The sequence below is a fragment of the Ischnura elegans genome, chromosome 6, assembly GCF_921293095.1.
Source record: "Ischnura elegans chromosome 6, ioIscEleg1.1, whole genome shotgun sequence".
Lineage (NCBI taxonomy): Eukaryota > Metazoa > Arthropoda > Insecta > Odonata > Coenagrionidae > Ischnura > Ischnura elegans.
The window spans coordinates 105,524,017-105,541,680 of NC_060251.1; the positions used below are offsets into that span (position 1 = coordinate 105,524,017).

Below are 17,664 nucleotides of genomic sequence, written 5' to 3' on the forward strand. Positions count from 1 at the left end.
ACTTGGGCAGTGGTTTATATTCCCCCACTTCCTCGCCTTGTTCACACATCCCTTCGCTTCTCAGCTGCTCGCGACGACAAAACGTTCCGTTTATTTGCGATCCGAAGGCGTTTGCACTCGTGTGCGGATGGGTAAGTTTGGGTCGAAAATTCCGATGCTAAATATTTATGGAGGCCACAAACACGCTTACGCCAGCTCGCGCGGTCGACTTCCACCAGTTATGAGTTTATTTCATTAGACAATCAAACGGCCAACTCGTAAAGTATCGTCCGAAAGCGACACCGTCCGCGCCTTTTGCGATGGATCCCACCCAGCTCAGCTCAACAAATCGCTCCGACGAGGACTATTACATTTCCACTTGAACACTGGGCGCTTAGAATTCATGATGATGACGGCATTTAGTATTCGTATCGCGATTCGTGCACTAATAAATTGAACTTCTCACTCTACAGTCACCTCGTTCACCATAATTTTAAAATTTGTCCATTTCAACACCGCTTGGAAAATAAAGAGACCTGTAATTTTTACATGCAAAAGGGTGAGTGATTTTGATGGAAAACACTTCATGTGTAATAATGACTATTTTAACAATCAGAAAGGAATTTTAATTCAATGAGGCCTTAATAACAGTATAAAACATTATATTTCAAGTTTTTGAACCAACAACTCATTCCCCTAATGCTCTTATATGCATAATTGGAGTGGCTTTTTGGTTCGAAATTTGGTGCCTCACATGCTTAGTGTTTATAAATGTAATGGTGAATCCATAATGTGTCGATTACTAGGAATAGCCTCAAATAAATTTTAAATGGTCCCCAAAAGATCAGATTCAGTGTTGATTTCAGTCAAATTTCAGACTGAATGAGTTTCATGGTTGTAGAAAATAAAGCACGATTCCTTCATAGAACTAGGAATAAAGCGTAATTGAATTGAAAAATGAATACTATTAATCAAATTCTGCACGTTTTTCTTCATAAATAATATAAAGCACATTAAGAAAGAATAAATAACTGAAACCTCAATGATAGCAAGAACTGACGAAGAAAATGTCGATCAAGTGAAATTCCTGAAAAAGCTACAGAGTGATCGTTAAGTTCTGTGTAATTAAGGCAAACTATCTCTAAACATGAGGCAGACACCTCAAGATGAATACAAAATGTTCATCTGATACGTTAAATCCAAGACATAATGTGCAATTACTAGCTGGCAACCGTTCACTCACGGTTTAATTGGAGACAAACAATAGGTGGAGAAGTTGATTCTCGGCATTACATTGTCAGTAAAAATCAAGAGGAACAAAATCATTCAATATTCTTTATTACGTTTTAAATTTTCCTACATGAAAACCTCATTCAAAACCATATGTCCAAACAACCGCTGGTCTTGATGCATTTATTATGCAACTTATGCAAAACTTAAATGCCATTCCTCCATAGCTTAAAATAAAAAGATCTCATTAAGGCTCCTTAGGCTGTATGCATCAGTTTTATGGAGAGAACTATTAAGAATGGCAGAAAACTTAATAAAATATAACGAAGTAATCAATACGATTGATGAGATACGGTGTGATAACCTATGAAAAGTTAATGTAGCAAAGTATCCACTAAAAAAAATATTACCACCTTTCAGAGTGACATATTATTCACAAATTTGGCAAGAATAGTAAAGGTGCCGCTGTCTTTTCATTTCTTTGCCCTTTGGAGTTCTACATTCAGGATGCTATTTTAAAACCTCCAGTATCTGAAAAAATATTTTACACTATTTTATGGTACAAAAACCCATCAACAACTCGTTACAAATGGTATTTTGACCAATCTACTAAGCCCCTTTCAAAATTTTTAAAAGGTCAATAAAATAAATTTGGCTCATTGCCTTATCTAATGCACTTTCAGATAGCTTTTCGCTATCATGGAAAAAATATTCTAAAAAATAATGGTGCGTATTCAACGATGATTCTCTCAACATAGAGGCAGCCACATTAAAGTTATACAAATCCTCCAGTCATCATTTCACTGAAGTAAACATTACGATTGGATAAACTAATCATATTATCACAGAGGTAGACTGATATCTATTCTCATTTTATTGTCACAAAATTCAAAATGTACACCTCTCCCAAACTTTGAGTATATCTCTAAGACAATTGATTTTGAAAATATAGTGCTGTACTAAAATTAACAAATCCGAGAAATGAAAATAATTTGCACTTAGCTGTTTTTTAAATATATAATTATTAATGTTCACATAAAATATTTTTATACCAAAATGATTCTTAAAAACTGATCTAAAGGGTGTTATAATAGATTTTAAAAAATCATTTTTCCACGCATTGCATTTATTTCCTCGACCTTCCTAAAAGACCCTTTGAAATTTACGTCTTTAAAACTTCAAACCGGTTAAGGTATCAAACAATATGAAGTGTTGACGATTAGAAACTGATTTTACAGTCGTTTCATCACAATTATTCTCTACTAAATGAACTCGTTGACGATTGATTTTATCCCCAAATTAGTTAAAATTATTCATCGATCGCAGCCTTTACCTTAACAATTCTTACACTAGATTAATTGTCAGTTATACATCATAAAAGTTTAAAGCCTTTATGTTAGATTTAGATTTTCCGTGGTGCACATTGTCGTTGGATGGAGTTCTGAGGCAAAGATTTGAGATTTGGAACAACGCAGGGATCCCAAAAAGGGAGCAGAAGGATCGGTCGATGCCCTGAGCACATCCGCGCGAAGTGGCTGCTTTTCATCTATTATTTCCCAGCTGTTCGAAGCAGGGAGTGTGTGCCCCTTTATGAACTAACGTCAGGCCCAGTGACTAGCTTTGCGTAATCCCAGGATTTGTACCCGATCTATAACTGCCGTGGAACTCGGTTACATTGTACAATAGAAGGTTCTATAAATGAAAGAAAAGAAGAACCTTAAAGGCGTTATTTCTGGTACTGAAGTGAATTTCAAAGCTTCAATACTTACTATTACGATTGATGACCTTCAAGAAAGATTTAAGTATGCACGAACACGATAATTTGCCAAATGCTCACATTTATTTCAAATGGAAAGAGAAAACAAAATTGTGATATTAATAATTTTTATTCTAACATCAACAAAAACACCAGCTTGACTACTATGAGGATGGCAAGCATTCTAATGCTTGCTATGATAATTCCCAATTTTCTATCTGTGCATTGTTTTGTCTATCTGCAATACTGAAACTGTGTCAAAAATTACCGGCTAATTTTTATTACTTACATAAATCACCGTCCACTCACTGTCACGGCAGCAGAATATTACTGAAAACTTTTGCAAGAAACTAATTGTGTACCATACAATTTATCAAGGAAATGGTAACTGTGTACTAGGAAGTTATGCGGAATTTTTAAGGCAGAAAAGGGCGGATTTTTTTCATAACTTTACAGTTAGATTTTTATGCATCACACAGAATAAATAAACGACTTATAGTTTGTCCAGAAGCAATACCAAGTGTTCAAAAAATAAGTACATCACTCATCATAAAGGTATCACGAAAAAGTACTTATTATCTTCATAAAAGAATTATGAGAGATACAAATGTCGGCAGCACCGAAGAGAAACGCTCGAATATCATTCAATGCCCAACACACATCCCTCTGTTTGTAGAGGAGAATGCGTGAATCAAAACCCTTTTGTGTGAATAAACACCGAAGTGATGGTAAAACACGGCCATAAAATACGATTGGAGAAGTATAATTACAAAGATGATAGACCCTTAATTCGAAGGCCAATCCCTTCTTCTTAATTTCCCGGAGAGTAATCACATCCCATCAATATGATCAAAACGTCCTGACAACGAAGCCCGTACAACTGTACGAGTTTTTTCATGACTATACGGAGCGAATCTGAGTAAATTAATCCGAGGAGTGCAAACAACGGAAAATAAAAGGTACCCAGTTAAAATTAATGGAAGCATGTAACCCTTTCTTTTTTCTGCACAAAAAATTCTCTCGGCCCCTCGATCCCTTCCCAATTACCCCGACGTATCCCCCGGCACCACTTCGGCTGTGCTTTTTTTATCCCGTAATCTCCTATTGGTTCAATTTAGCCAATCCCGCACCGCGATCGGCTTCCGCAGCGACGACAGAGACATCTTTCGTGGGAAACCTGTTAATTCCTAAGCTTCCCAGTCAGTCGACCCTCCTCCTCGCTGGGTATCCCTTAAGGGATCAACCGGGCTCCCCAAGGTTCAACCGCGCAACTCAATCCTTGCCCCAACACCACCCTGATGCCTTCCCTTCACAAACTCTCCCTCTCCCACAAAACAAACATCCTTACGCTTCACTCGACCCCAGCCGTTACTCAAAACCACGAAACTGCGAGACCCAAGTCTGCCGTTTCACATTCGACACCTCGTCTTTTCAATTCGGACGGGCCGAGTTATTTTGTTTGCTCTTTTTCTCTCTTCTGAGTCCGGCCCTCCTCATACGTTCCCTTCAAACTCGGGGAGATTTCCCGAAGGGGATGGATACGGGAATAGTACCGGAAGTAACATGCAAATAATGCCGAGCAGCGGTAGAATACTTTGTTCTTTTCACGTCTCACCTGGACGGTAACTCTTCTACGAACTTAGATCGCAATATACAGGGTGTTTTAAGAGGAATCTGTTATGCTTCAGGAGGTGGTATGGGAGGCATTATTAACCATTTTTGTCCATCTACATGGGGTAAATACCATACAAAGGGTTTTTCTTTGATACATATTCTTTTCGACATTTCATTTAATACTCAAGATTTTTAAGGATATCAAATAGTTACGGTTGGAATATGAAGTGCGATTATAACTGTCCGACAAGGGAAGTCCCTGAAATGTCACCACCAAATCTCGTTCAAGGTTTTCTAAGTGATAATAAATGGAAACCCATTACGTGTAGAATTTTTCATCCGCCAAAGGTCAATACTTTTCGAGATATTAGCGACGGAAAGTATCATAAAAATGTTATACTTATGCAACCTACAACACAACACTCAAATTTCAGTGCTCGTCCTAGCAACGGGTTATAAGTGCCTATTTTTGTGCTGTGGGTTGCGTAAATTTATATGTGTTTTCCTGTTACTTTTCGTCGCTAGTATCTCGAAAAGTATCGAGCGTTGGCGGCTAAAACAAAAACTACACCTCATGGGTAGGTACCCGTTTCCTATCACCTAGCGAATATTGAACGAGATCTGGTGGTGATACGTGAGGGACTGCCCATGTGAAACATTTAATCTTTGAGCTTCGTTAAATGAGAGCTTTAAGCGATTGCGAACAATAGGATTGCGCAATCTCACTTATTATGAGACTTATGCCGCTGACACACAAAAATGAAAATATGAGGACTAATATCAGGCTCAGGGCTTCGAATCACATCACAAAGACGAACAAAATGTATTAAAAAATGACTATAAACATTCAACTGTAGCTTATTATGCGGGAATAATATCGCTTAAGTCAACATCAAAAATAGTCTATTCCAAATCACACACGAGTTATGAGTATAATTGTAGCTCTCTTGGGTGTGAACATTCCATGAAAACCTTTTGCATTATTTTCCCGAATCAAAACGGAATATGCTGGAGGAAGTTAACCTTCTTCAATTGTAAAATATATTGATGTAGGAAGAGAAGGAAGCCCTCGTAGTCATGAGAAAAAACTGCAGTAAATTCGCTTCTGACATGTAAAGCGCACATAAATTTCTTATTCACCCTTGTGCGATGGCCACAGTGGTGGGATATTGGACTCCTTGGGTGGCCATGCGGAACGACGCTATGGGGAGACCTTATGCTACCTTGACGAACGTTCTGTCGATGCGATACTCTCTTCCCTCCATCCCTATCTCTAAATATATCCCTGCCTCAGCCTGTACCCTCAACCCTTCAAGGTTATTTACTCTTCTTACTAGCTGCTCGGTGACGTCACGGTGGGACGACTTTTATTTCAGACATGCAAAGAAGGAGGTCCGAGATGGTTTTATTTCTCTCCACGCAAACACTACAGCTGCTTCCCTTTACTTCCACTGATGTCTTCCCCCGGCCCATCCCTTTTGAGCACTTCTTTCGCCAAGATATCGTTTTTTTGTCTGCTATGCCATTGACGACCAGATTGCTTCCCTATTCCACATTCCTGAGTCTGTTCCACATTTTACTGCCGTCAAAACTCTTCATCTCGGTACGCTTAAGTTGACAAAGCAATAGGTTGGTATAAAATAATATAATATAACTTAGCAACAATGTACCACTGAACATAAAATTATGAAATAGCCACATAAATTGGCATTCGTTAAAACACGTATCCCAGATATTAATGTGTCTCCGCTGTTCTTACCAGAGTTCAACTAAATGGATAAAAAATTCGTCAATGAAATTAGCAAAGTATTCCGCAACAAATAATTACCCAAACTTCATGCAAATATGATAAAATACGGTAAAGATTTACCAATTTGAGAAAAAAGAGAAAAATATTGTTGCTGAAATAGAAAAAAGAATATTAAACAGTTAGTGATTAAAAACTAGCACCGCTACATCCACTTGAATAAAGCTATAATAAAGACAGGTAACTTGTATTGCAAACAAAATCCATTTATAGACAGGAAGATGATAAGAAGAAATCAATTTAATTTAATTCGTGGTCGTGTGAAGATGTCGGTTTAATCGATTCGGAAATAATGTTGAATTTTCTGCTTCTTCCAGGGAACGCATACTTTGGAGACAGACCCTTGGAGGTCGTCAACCGCCGGGGCGATGCCCCCTCACAGACATCGCGGCAGGGGACGAAGCAGTGGTAGGTCCAAGAAGAGAGATGACGCAAAAGATCGGCTCGTCCCGGCGCGGAGACACAAGGGACGCGACGACTCGCTACCGGCGCACCCCGGCAACAACCGAGCGTGGCTCCCCCCGGTGTCCACAACCTGCCTCTTGGGGTTCTCACTACTCCTTCTCCTGCTGGCCATCGCCGCGGCGGCTTCCTCCTCCACGTCTTCGTCCTCGGGCTCTCCTGCGAATTCAGGAGGCCCAGACCCCGCGGCCAACCACCACACCCAGAAGCGCCCGCCCATAGACGACGAGGACGATGAGGAGACGACGCTGACGGATGGTGCGGAGGAGCGCGGCATGCCGGGTAGCGGCGGTAGCGCCGAGAGCAAACTGCGGCGGACGGAGCAGGATGAGGAGGAGGAAGATGAGGAGGAGGAGGAGGCGGACTCGAGGCGCGGCGGCAGGGGCGGCTTCAAGGACGACCCCCTGGTTGTGCAGACGCGCAAAGGGCCCGTGAGAGGCGTGCGGCTCACCTCCGCCTCAGGGCGGCCAGTCGACGCGTGGTTGGGCATCCCGTACGCTCAGCCTCCGGTGGGTCCACTGCGGTTCCGGCACCCGAGGCCGGTGGAGGCGTGGCCCGAGGACAGGCCACTTCCTACCACTAGGATGCCTAACTCTTGCGTCCAGATCATAGACACCGTCTTCGGAGACTTCCCCGGAGCCGCCATGTGGAACCCCAACACGCCCTTGAGCGAGGACTGCCTGTACCTTAACGTGGTGGTCCCCGTTCCACGTCCAAAACCGGGCACCGCGGCTGTTCTGGTCTGGGTGTACGGTGGTGGGTTCTACTCCGGCACCTCGACGTTGGACGTCTACGATCACCGCACCCTGGTGGCGGAGGAGAACGTCATCTTGGTGTCCATGCAATATCGAGTGGCCTCCTTAGGGTTCTTGTTCCTGGACTCTGCAGAAGCTCCTGGCAACACGGGCCTTTTCGACCAGGTGACGGCCTTGAGGTGGATCAGGGACAATATACACGCATTCGGAGGCAATCCCGAGAATGTCACCTTATTCGGTGAGTCTGCAGGAGCTGTTTCAGTTTCGTTACACCTCCTGTCGCCATTAAGTCGGACCCTGTTCTCCCAGGCAGTAATGCAATCAGGGGGAGCAACGGCGCCCTGGGCGATCATATCCCGTTCTGAAGCTGTCCTCAGAGCCTTACGACTAGCAGAGGCCCTAGGGTGTCCTGACATCAACGCTGCTTCCTTGGAGGGTGGCGCCGATGGTAGCGTGGCGTCCGCGGAACAAAGGGCGGCAGCGGCTCGGTGCCTACGTGCGGCAGATGCAAAGGAAATAGTGGCGCACGAGTGGGGAACACTGGGTATATGCGAATTCCCCTTCGTGCCCATAGTGGATGGAGCCTTTTTGGACCAGACCCCGGCGAGGTCTCTCGCGACGGGCGATTTCAAGAAGGCGAACATCCTGCTCGGGAGCAACACGGAGGAGGGTTACTACTTCATCTTATACTACCTGACCGAACTCTTCCGCAAAGAGGAGAATGTTTACGTAAACAGGGAAGAGTTCTTGTCCGCCGTGAGAGAGCTGAACCCGTACGCAGGCGGAGCGGCTAGGCAAGCTATAGCGTTCGAATATACGGACTGGTTGAACCCAGACGACCCAATAAGGAACAGGGACGCCCTTGACAAGATGGTGGGTGATTACCACTTCACGTGCAGCGTCAACGAAATGGCGCAGAGGTACGCGGATGCCGGGGTCAACGTTTATATGTACCACTTCCGGCACCGGTCGGTCGGAAACCCCTGGCCATCTTGGACGGGAGTGATGCATGGAGACGAGATACCCTATGTGTTCGGGGAGCCGTTGAACCCGGAGAGGGGTTACCTCCCGCACGAGATAGAGCTAAGCAAGAGGATGATGCGCTACTGGGCGAACTTCGCCAAGACAGGGTAAGTCCAAATTTCCCTATTTCCGCAGCCTGATGTCATCGCCTGACACTTTAACGAGATCTCTACTAAGCTACATATATATTTTCCATAATGCGAACTCGGATATATATCCACTCCTATCATTCAATGCTATCATGCTGCAATCTACGGTATCAACATATCCGGTTTTAGTATTAAAATTATTACTTCGTGTCTTTTTTTAAACTTTGTTTTATTAGAGACGATTTTTTTAGTATAGCGTAACTATAAACAGCATTTTTTTAATATGCATTAATATGCTATACTGCAGTGCACTATTTTATTACATAACACACTCTTTGCTCGATTTGTACCGCACATGCTGGCATAAAATAAGAAACACCTTGCATTTCTGATTAAAGGAAATGGAAACCTGCATTATCCTGCAGTAATTTAACAAAATAAAAGCCAATTTAAAAAAAATATAGGCGTAGAAATTTCCCTTCAAGATCTATAAGATTATATACTTTGTATTGGTCATTAGAGAAGACGAAGAATTCCAGCAGTTTAAAAAGTTTAGTTAGAATACGGGATTAATTAACATAGGCCCATTCCATTACCGTAGGCCATATTTTACCCCTAATGAAGAGTGCCTATCTATTTATGCGCTCCTTTCGGAACTCTATAAGTACCGAGTAAAAGTATCGAAGAACATCCAAGAAAAATCTTTGCAGAGGTGGTGAAAGGATTTATCAGCATCATGAAAAAATATATCATAATTATCTAATACTCTATGATTAATCTAATGGCTTTTAACGCTAAAAATATTCTTTCTTTAAGATATAAAATCATGGATCAAGAAATAAAGTTCAATTTATTTAATACCTGATAGCAAGAAAAGGAATCTCTGAATTGAAATAGATATAAGAATTTAATTCGTAAATTGATAGCAAGTACCGAAATATCTTCTTTTTTTCATATAAAAAAAACAAAGATCGATAAAAATATTTCAATTTATTTGATATTATATGACAACAGGAAAAGTAATCCATCTTTTTCCCATTCTTACGTCAAAACATGGAGCTCGTAATTGAGAAATGCATTAGTAAATTAATAGCAATTACCAAAATATAATCTTATTTGCATATAAAAAACAAGGATCGAGCAAAATATTTCAATTACTGCTATGTGATACCAGGAAAAATAATCCATCTTTTTTCCCATTTTTACGCGAAAATACGAATCTTGAAATTGATAGTTGAATACGTAAATTGATAGTTAGTACCAAAATATCTCCTTTTTCGCTTACATGAAACATGGATTGAGCATAATAGTTCGATTTACTTTATATCTGATGTAAAAAAAAGGAATCCCTCTTTTTCCCATTCTTAACTCTAAAAAGGTGAATCTCATTTCTGGAACACAACATCAGCCACACGATTAGTGCCCATCCCGTATCACCCTCAGCTCAATACACGGAACACTGCCATAGGTGTTATGCTCTCCACTGCATGCGGAGATGGGGGCGATGAAACAAAGTGGGTGAAAGGGTGGAGGGGGAATGCGGTGACGGAGGGTGGGGTTCGCTTGAGGAGAGAGGGAGGATAGGAGGTTATTCCCCAGAGAGAGGAAGCGGCACCTCCGGCGGAGGTCCGTAAATCACGCAGTCGTATGGGACCAATCAGACGGCCGGACCTTTCTCCGCGTCGAGAGCCAAGCGGAACGTGGCTCGGGTGGTGCAGTGCGGTGCCGCCGCCGCACCATCACCACCCAAGTTTCCATGACCTGGTTCCCTTTCTTCTGTCCCTCCTTTGCCTGCTCATTTCTCCCTTCCTCCACCTCGCCCTCCATCTCATTCTCCTGCCTTACGCTCTGAAACTTGAGGGGATCGGCAAGAAATAAGTGGAGAGAGTGTTGGGAGTTTGAGGGGCAAAGAGGAGAGGGAGATAGCAAGGTCGAATGGAATTAAAACGACTCGAAAGGTGAACTGAGGTCACGATTTAAGGTGATCCCGCATCGACTACTTCGCTTAAAACAAGTGCCTATTTGTTAAAAATAGATGCTATGGAAATTAAATGAATAAAACCGTATTAGGTTCACTTGTATACTTAAACAAGCACGACCGTGTTTCACAGTTAGTGAGCATGGTTACATCTTCAGGTTAACTAGCTCATCTAATCATGTTATGAATCCCGACTCATGCCAATTTAAATACATATTCAAATAAATCAACGAAGTTTTTTTTCTTTCATTTTCCACAAAGGAAAATTTTTAAGTCTGATGTTATCAGTTATAAAATATGATAGATTCAGCAAAATTCGTGCTGATAAAAAGATGGAAATAATTTCACTTACAAGGTAAAGTTAACTGCGAAGTTTTAATGCGATCTAGTGTTGGTGGGCACCCTCCCTCGCTAATTATATTCCACAGAAAGTTTTTAAGTTACCTATCTAGGCTTCAGCTCTTTACAAATCATTATCAAGGCATACTGATGCCATTAATAACGACTTGCAAAAAGAGTTAAACCGAGGTAAGTATAGAAAAACTTTCTGTGGGACGTAATTTCCTAGTATCGTAAAGTGAAGACTAATAATGGGTTACGTAATGGGTCTTACATACGAAAAAAATCTGAGCAAAATTTGGGTACTGCAATAAAACACGACCTATGCCACCGCAAAAAAATCATGTGAGATTAATGTTTTAAAAACAATATTTTCAGACCACATTACCTTAAACTGATTCCTCATTATTGTTGCCCACGTAGAAAGTAAATTTAACTCTCTAAAACGTATTTACTCCATTATATTTTTCATTCCCTTGTTGTGTCTTGTTAAGAACTAAATATTGAAGGCCATATTAAGGATATTATCCAGTACTTACAAATATGAATTTATTAAAGAATTTGCTCCTTAGAGCCATTTCAAACACCATATTAGCTAATAGGGAAGTGCACTAATTTTTTTTTATTGCTGAATTTGAAAGTTTAGCCTAAAAAAGAAACATTAGTATAGTCACTTTTATTTTCTGCATCTGGGGTATGCACTTTAAAACGTTTTGAAAGTCGGAAAATTTCATGTTGCGCTGAAACACAGTGCCTCCATCTTGATTGAGATGTGACGTCACAAGGCAGTAGTCACCAGTGGAGTATCGCTGTATTCCGTCGCCATCTTTAGCGCGGCGAGAGTTTCCGGGAATCGGTGGAGTTTGCTTCCTAAAAATGTCGTCTAGTACCGAAAACATGAATTCAAAATAGAATTATAAATGATTTTTTGTTCCAAATTTCATCTCGACGTCGAAACAAAAGCCTGGAGAGGACATTCATTCCCGTGCCTTAAGCACAAGCTATACGGAATAAATGGTTCAAGGCTGCTCCTGACTCTTACCTATCGATGATATTCTGTTTTGAAGATCATTTGAAGGTATTGTAAGATCAAATTGATATTTATATTATAATAATTTACTTAATAGGTACCTCAGTCACATCAGAAAGTGTGTTGAGTCAAAATATAGCATCTTCCGCGTAGACCTACGTAATTTATAAACTGAAAGTAGTTTGGTTAAAGAATTATGGCGCGACTGTTTTTTTACACGACCGGGCAAAATGCGTACTTTGCCCATGATATGTGCATATATGATAACAAACGATTTTTGTTAAAGTTAATCTTTATTTGTTGAAATTAGTACATTTATAGGTGATACAGATATAAAGGTACACGGCAGGTCGCGCGGCGTAATTTGTACTCCACTGGTGACGGGTTCATCTTGCTGATCTAAAAAATTAGCTACAATACCTCGAACTTTGAAAACTCGCAATATAGGCAGTCAAAGTACATTGTAAGAATACACGAGACCATTATAGCCCAGAATGTACGCACAATGTCGAAATCCTTGGTTTTCAAAGATTGACGTATTTTATACGCCAGCGCGCCCTGTCCAGGATTATCAACTTTTATTTCATCCTATTTGTTAGTTGAAATTATATTTCAGAATGGTTCTTTTAGCACTGCTACTGAGGTAAACTGGTAGGTACTGAGTACAAGGTACTGAGGTATGTACTGAGTAAGTAAACTCCCTTTGGAGTAATGTGAATTACAAGTGTTCGAGATATATGGCATTTTATATTCGCTTTGTGTTCTTATTAATTATGCCTGTACGCATATTGTTGCTTGCCGCGAGCCTTTAATGGTATGTGCTCTTGCAAGAGTGGTTTTCATTTTTAATGTGGAAGTTGGTCAGTATAAGCAAAGAAAAAATTAACATTTTAGCGCACACCAACCCTTGTAGTCATCGTATCTCGGCGTTTGTAATGACACTGCTAAAATACCTAAACGCCATAATGACGATAAAAAAATTGTCTCATGTCAATGATTGCTGCAATTATAATTAATGATAAACTAGACGCCGTATAATCAAAATGAAGGCAACAAAAAATAATGTCATGAAGTAGACTTGAACCATGCTCCTTCGGGTAACTTCTTTCCTTTGACTCGTGCTACGCTACGCTACGCTACGCTACGCTACCACTACCCCAACCGACCCATTAAAAAGTCATGGATATTTTGGATTTATATATATAACTTGTAAAAAGTAACGTATGAAAATTAATTACTTACAGCCTAACTAACGCCCTAATTGAAAAAGATGCAGCAAGGTACGCGGTCTCCCCTTGTTAGCCTTAACGTCTCGCATTTCTATGGAGCGTTGAACCTGTCCTCCTTATTCAAAAATTCAGTAACCATAAATACATCAAAGTTTGGTATACCATTTATAAATCATTGGAATTTTCCTTCTCCCAACCAAGATTAACTTTTCTTGAACCCATCCTGGACAGCGAACCATTGCAACAACCAGCCAGCTCGGAAATAAGGCTAACATCCCATGATTCTAGTAGCGAAGGGCGAACGTTCCGGCCGGCGTGAATACATACGCAACGAATAAGTCTTGCAGCAAACGTCTGAAATAGGTTTATTAGTTTGACTCGGTTCTTACAAAAAAGGTTTTGGCATGATAAACGGCATTGTGCCAAAATATACCCAGCGAAAAATAAATGCCATCATGCATTTATTAAAGATTCAATGTGCTATTCGTACTACTCTTTCCAAACTTGAAGTTGACACGTAAATGAATATTAATATATTACGCAATGATGAAGTCGTTTACTCAAAAGAGAAGCAGCCACATATATAATCTGAAGATATTTTATGACAGCAAAAAACGGATACCCTCAAATTCTGTAATTTTTCTATGCAATAATAGTGGTAGAACTAAACGGTGTAGAAGCTGCCTTCTGCTACTGCCTTGTGACGTCACGGCCAATATTCAACATGGACACCCGTTTTCGCGGCCTTTGAATTTTTCCATATTTCAGACGGTCATCTCGAATCAAGTATTCACTACTAGGATTTAAACTGTGGTTTTACGACATTATGTTATTCTGAACTCTAATTTAAAAAATGTGTTTGGTGCATTTGAAACACTAGTGCACTTCCCTATTCCGACGAATTTCAATTGCACCATTAGGTATTTCATGGCTAACAAATATTATAGCATTCACAATACAATTTAGTTATCAGGAGATTAAACTATGGCCCATCTTGCTATAGTTTTTCGTAAGAATTGCATATTACAACGCTCTAATTCATGATATTGAAAAAAATTGAAAAATATAAAGAAGAGACCGCTGTATACCAAAGATTGACTTGCCTTTTGATTCTTCTTACTATAAAGCGAAGAAGTTTATCGAAGAACAGAGGAAGAAGATGGACGAACAATACACGCCAAATAAAGATTCGCTGCATATTCTATGCAAAAAGACACAGTAAATACTAGATAAATATTATGGACGTAAAAATGGAAGTAGCTACCGGTCACCTAATCGCTGAGACCCTTACCATGGAGCTGCAAGTAGTGAGTGGGAGGTAATGGGAAGGGTCTTCCACCTGAATTTCATCTTAGTAGTCTGAGTCCGGTCTCGTTCGAAAGTTAACCACTCAAGGTGAAATACTTTCCATTTAGCGAACGCAACTGAAAGGCTAATACAAGCTATCGATTGCTGGGTAACTTTTTTGGATTATTCATTCCACGAATGCAATAAAACAAAGAAATAATGTTTCCTCTCATTAAATTTCCTTTAGTCAACGCAGAGTTGGAGAGCATAACTAATTCTCGTTCCTTCAGTTTTGGTTATACAGTAATAAATCCGTACTTCCGGCGTAGATTTCCCCGTACTGAATGCTTAAAAGCCAAGTGAAAAAGAGATAACCAACGCCAACTTGTTTAAACACGCTTAATTAGATGCATATGTCATCCGTATGCATGTGAAGTAACGCAATGAAAATAATAAGCGTAATATCTTCGATCGTCATAGTAATAATTATAGTATAATCAATCTTTGATAACTTTGATATCTTTGATACTGCGCATGTTACATGGATAGGCCCACTTACTTTATAACCACGTGAATGATATATGTAGAAATATAGGGTTGATAGAAGGCGGTAAAGAGTATGGGTAGAAATAAAGTCCTCATTCAGCAGTACCGAGTACTCTGGCATGCTGCTTTTCCTGATACACCTTCAGATTCCCTCACTGGAAGCTTAGCAACTCCTAGTTCAAAATAATGTAATTTACTTTATTCCGTCTTCATTCACTTTTACTGGAGTTGTTTACTTATTTTCTATTAGCTCTGCTGAGAAACTATTAGGTATGCCGTGTAATAGAGGATGAAAATAAACTGTCGAGAAGCATACGCTAAAGAAGAATTCGCTGGATTTGCCATAGAATAGGACTCAGTAAATAAGTATAACATGTAAAACACGGAAAAAAGATGGAAAAGTTCCCGTACGATCGCGCCACTACGGATTTCCCCAGCCAAATCCCTTTTCAAAAGAGCACAACAAAAATTTAAAAAAACCCGGATTTTACGCTATATGATTGCATAATAATAATACGCCTTTACTGAGCCGAGTGATTCTATGGTCGTACCATAAATATTAAATATCCAAATAAGAGATATGAGATGAAATTTGAGATTTAATGAATAAGAACATAAAACACAAAAAATCTATCCTAGAAAGAACATTACAAGATTGAAATGACCGCTATACATATTTAACCATTCATAAAAATATTAAATTCGTAGTAACTATCGTATTTTAAAATGCCACTTTCACGATCTGTTCTTTCACCGCAAAGACACTACATACTGACTTGCCCTTTCCAAATGAGTATTTTTTGTTTCCATGTTGTCTTAAAACTTAATCATCCAGTCTATGGCTACTAATAATTATTCCAAAAATCTATTCCGTATGAAAATTTAAATTGCAAACTTGGCCTCCCACTGCATTCCTCTTTTATACGATGGCCGCCAAAATTATTCACACGAAACCCTCCAGCTATGCTCTCTTTTCGTGGCATTAATTTTAACATTCTTGGGTTTTCCCGGCGTATCAATTGCAGAAAAGCTGATCATCCTCAGGGGATCTTCCGAATGCTTCCGAAGGCATGATCAGCAAGTCGCAAATCGAAACGTCGGGAGACATGGACGACATCAACCGGTGGAAAGAAAACCCGAGAAACTATTCTGCTATTTTAACATTCTTTGCCCTTTATTATTTTCTCAATCAACCTGATTTTCTTTCACAAAAGTTTTATCTGCAATACCTCGCCCTCGCCATTAAACCGTCCAGTGCTTCAGAGCCAAGCTTACCTTCTCAGAAGTATTTTATTTCTCTACTATTTTCCATGCACTTGACGTAAGCTTCTAAGTTACGTATTTCTTACTGTCTTATCATAATATATCCAATCTTGTATTTCATCCATCGTTCTCTATGTGACAGTATTCTTACTTCGAAGCAAATATCATCTGTTTATTTCTCTATATTGAATATAAGCGTTCCACATTTCCCAAAACTGCTTCCTTACAACACAGTCTTCACATTATCACTGCGTAGTCATGCGGTACATTAAGCATCCCGACTTTCGAGCTGAACTTCTGAATATGTATTTAGTTCATACGCCTAATATTTGAAATCTGAATAGGTGCCTGGATACATTTCTTGGGTAGGGAAAAAATTAAGAAAATGGAGGCACAATGAATAGAGGTCAATTGGCATCGATATTAGATGAATAGGTTTGTGTAATAGTTTTATTTACTGCCAGAAAGGATAGTATTTTCTTAATTTAGGAGGCTCGATAGTAACACTCGGAAATCTAATAATCATCTCCACTCTAGGTATTTGTAGTTATAGAATGAGCATATTGAGATGAATTAAGATAATTATGCCAGGCAAAAATATATTCACTGTTCATTTTAAAAAGATACAAGAAGTTAATTACCACAATTTAAGCTAACAAAGACCACTTTTATGACTAATAGTGTCTTCTTCAGCTCTAAATGACAAATCTTAGTCACCGTGTTTTCAAGCTGTGGAAATTATTCACGTAGGTGTCTCTTTATAGTGAGAAATGTTACTTATTTTCAGAAGGAAAAGGTGGATACCCCATTCTACATTAACATGCTGCACTTATTATTTTCCTTTTCTTTGTGCTAGCAACTAAATTTTTCATGAATGCGAGAATAAAATAGTTTCTAAAATTTGAAGAATGGAGTTCTAAGAAATGCTGTGGCTTTAACATGAAACATTGAAGAAAGCGATGCATAAAATAAAGGAACCGTGGGGAAGAGAAGAATTGAGGTTCCGAATCGAAGTGGAAGCATTCGACACGATGAATATCTCGCGGGAATTTGGCAACGTTGCCGGGACTCCACCAATTACCCGCCTCTGCGTCAGTCTGAGTGAAAAGACTTTTTTATGCCTCGCCTGCACCCCTTTCCAAAAGCCTCCAAACCCTTCGTTCCACCCCACCCCACCCCACTCGGGGGGAGCAAGGCAAAAAGGAAGAAGGGTTCCCTCCTCTAAGAGGTCACCGCAGAGAAGAGGCCTACCGCCCACCCCATACCCTCAGCGTAAC

The 17,664-nt window shown here is 40.0% G+C and overlaps 1 protein-coding gene across 1 annotated transcript in view; it reads left to right on the plus strand.

Annotated features, from left to right (window-relative positions):
* The window catches only part of LOC124161306 (acetylcholinesterase-like), a 443,431-nt gene that overhangs the window by 305,366 nt on the left and 120,401 nt on the right, over nt 1-17,664 (plus strand). Inside the window, exon 4 of the mRNA XM_046537615.1 lies at nt 6,704-8,733. Within this exon, the coding sequence (XP_046393571.1) occupies nt 6,755-8,733 (1,979 nt within the window). The 5' untranslated portion in view covers nt 6,704-6,754. The remainder of the gene's footprint in view (nt 1-6,703; nt 8,734-17,664) is intronic.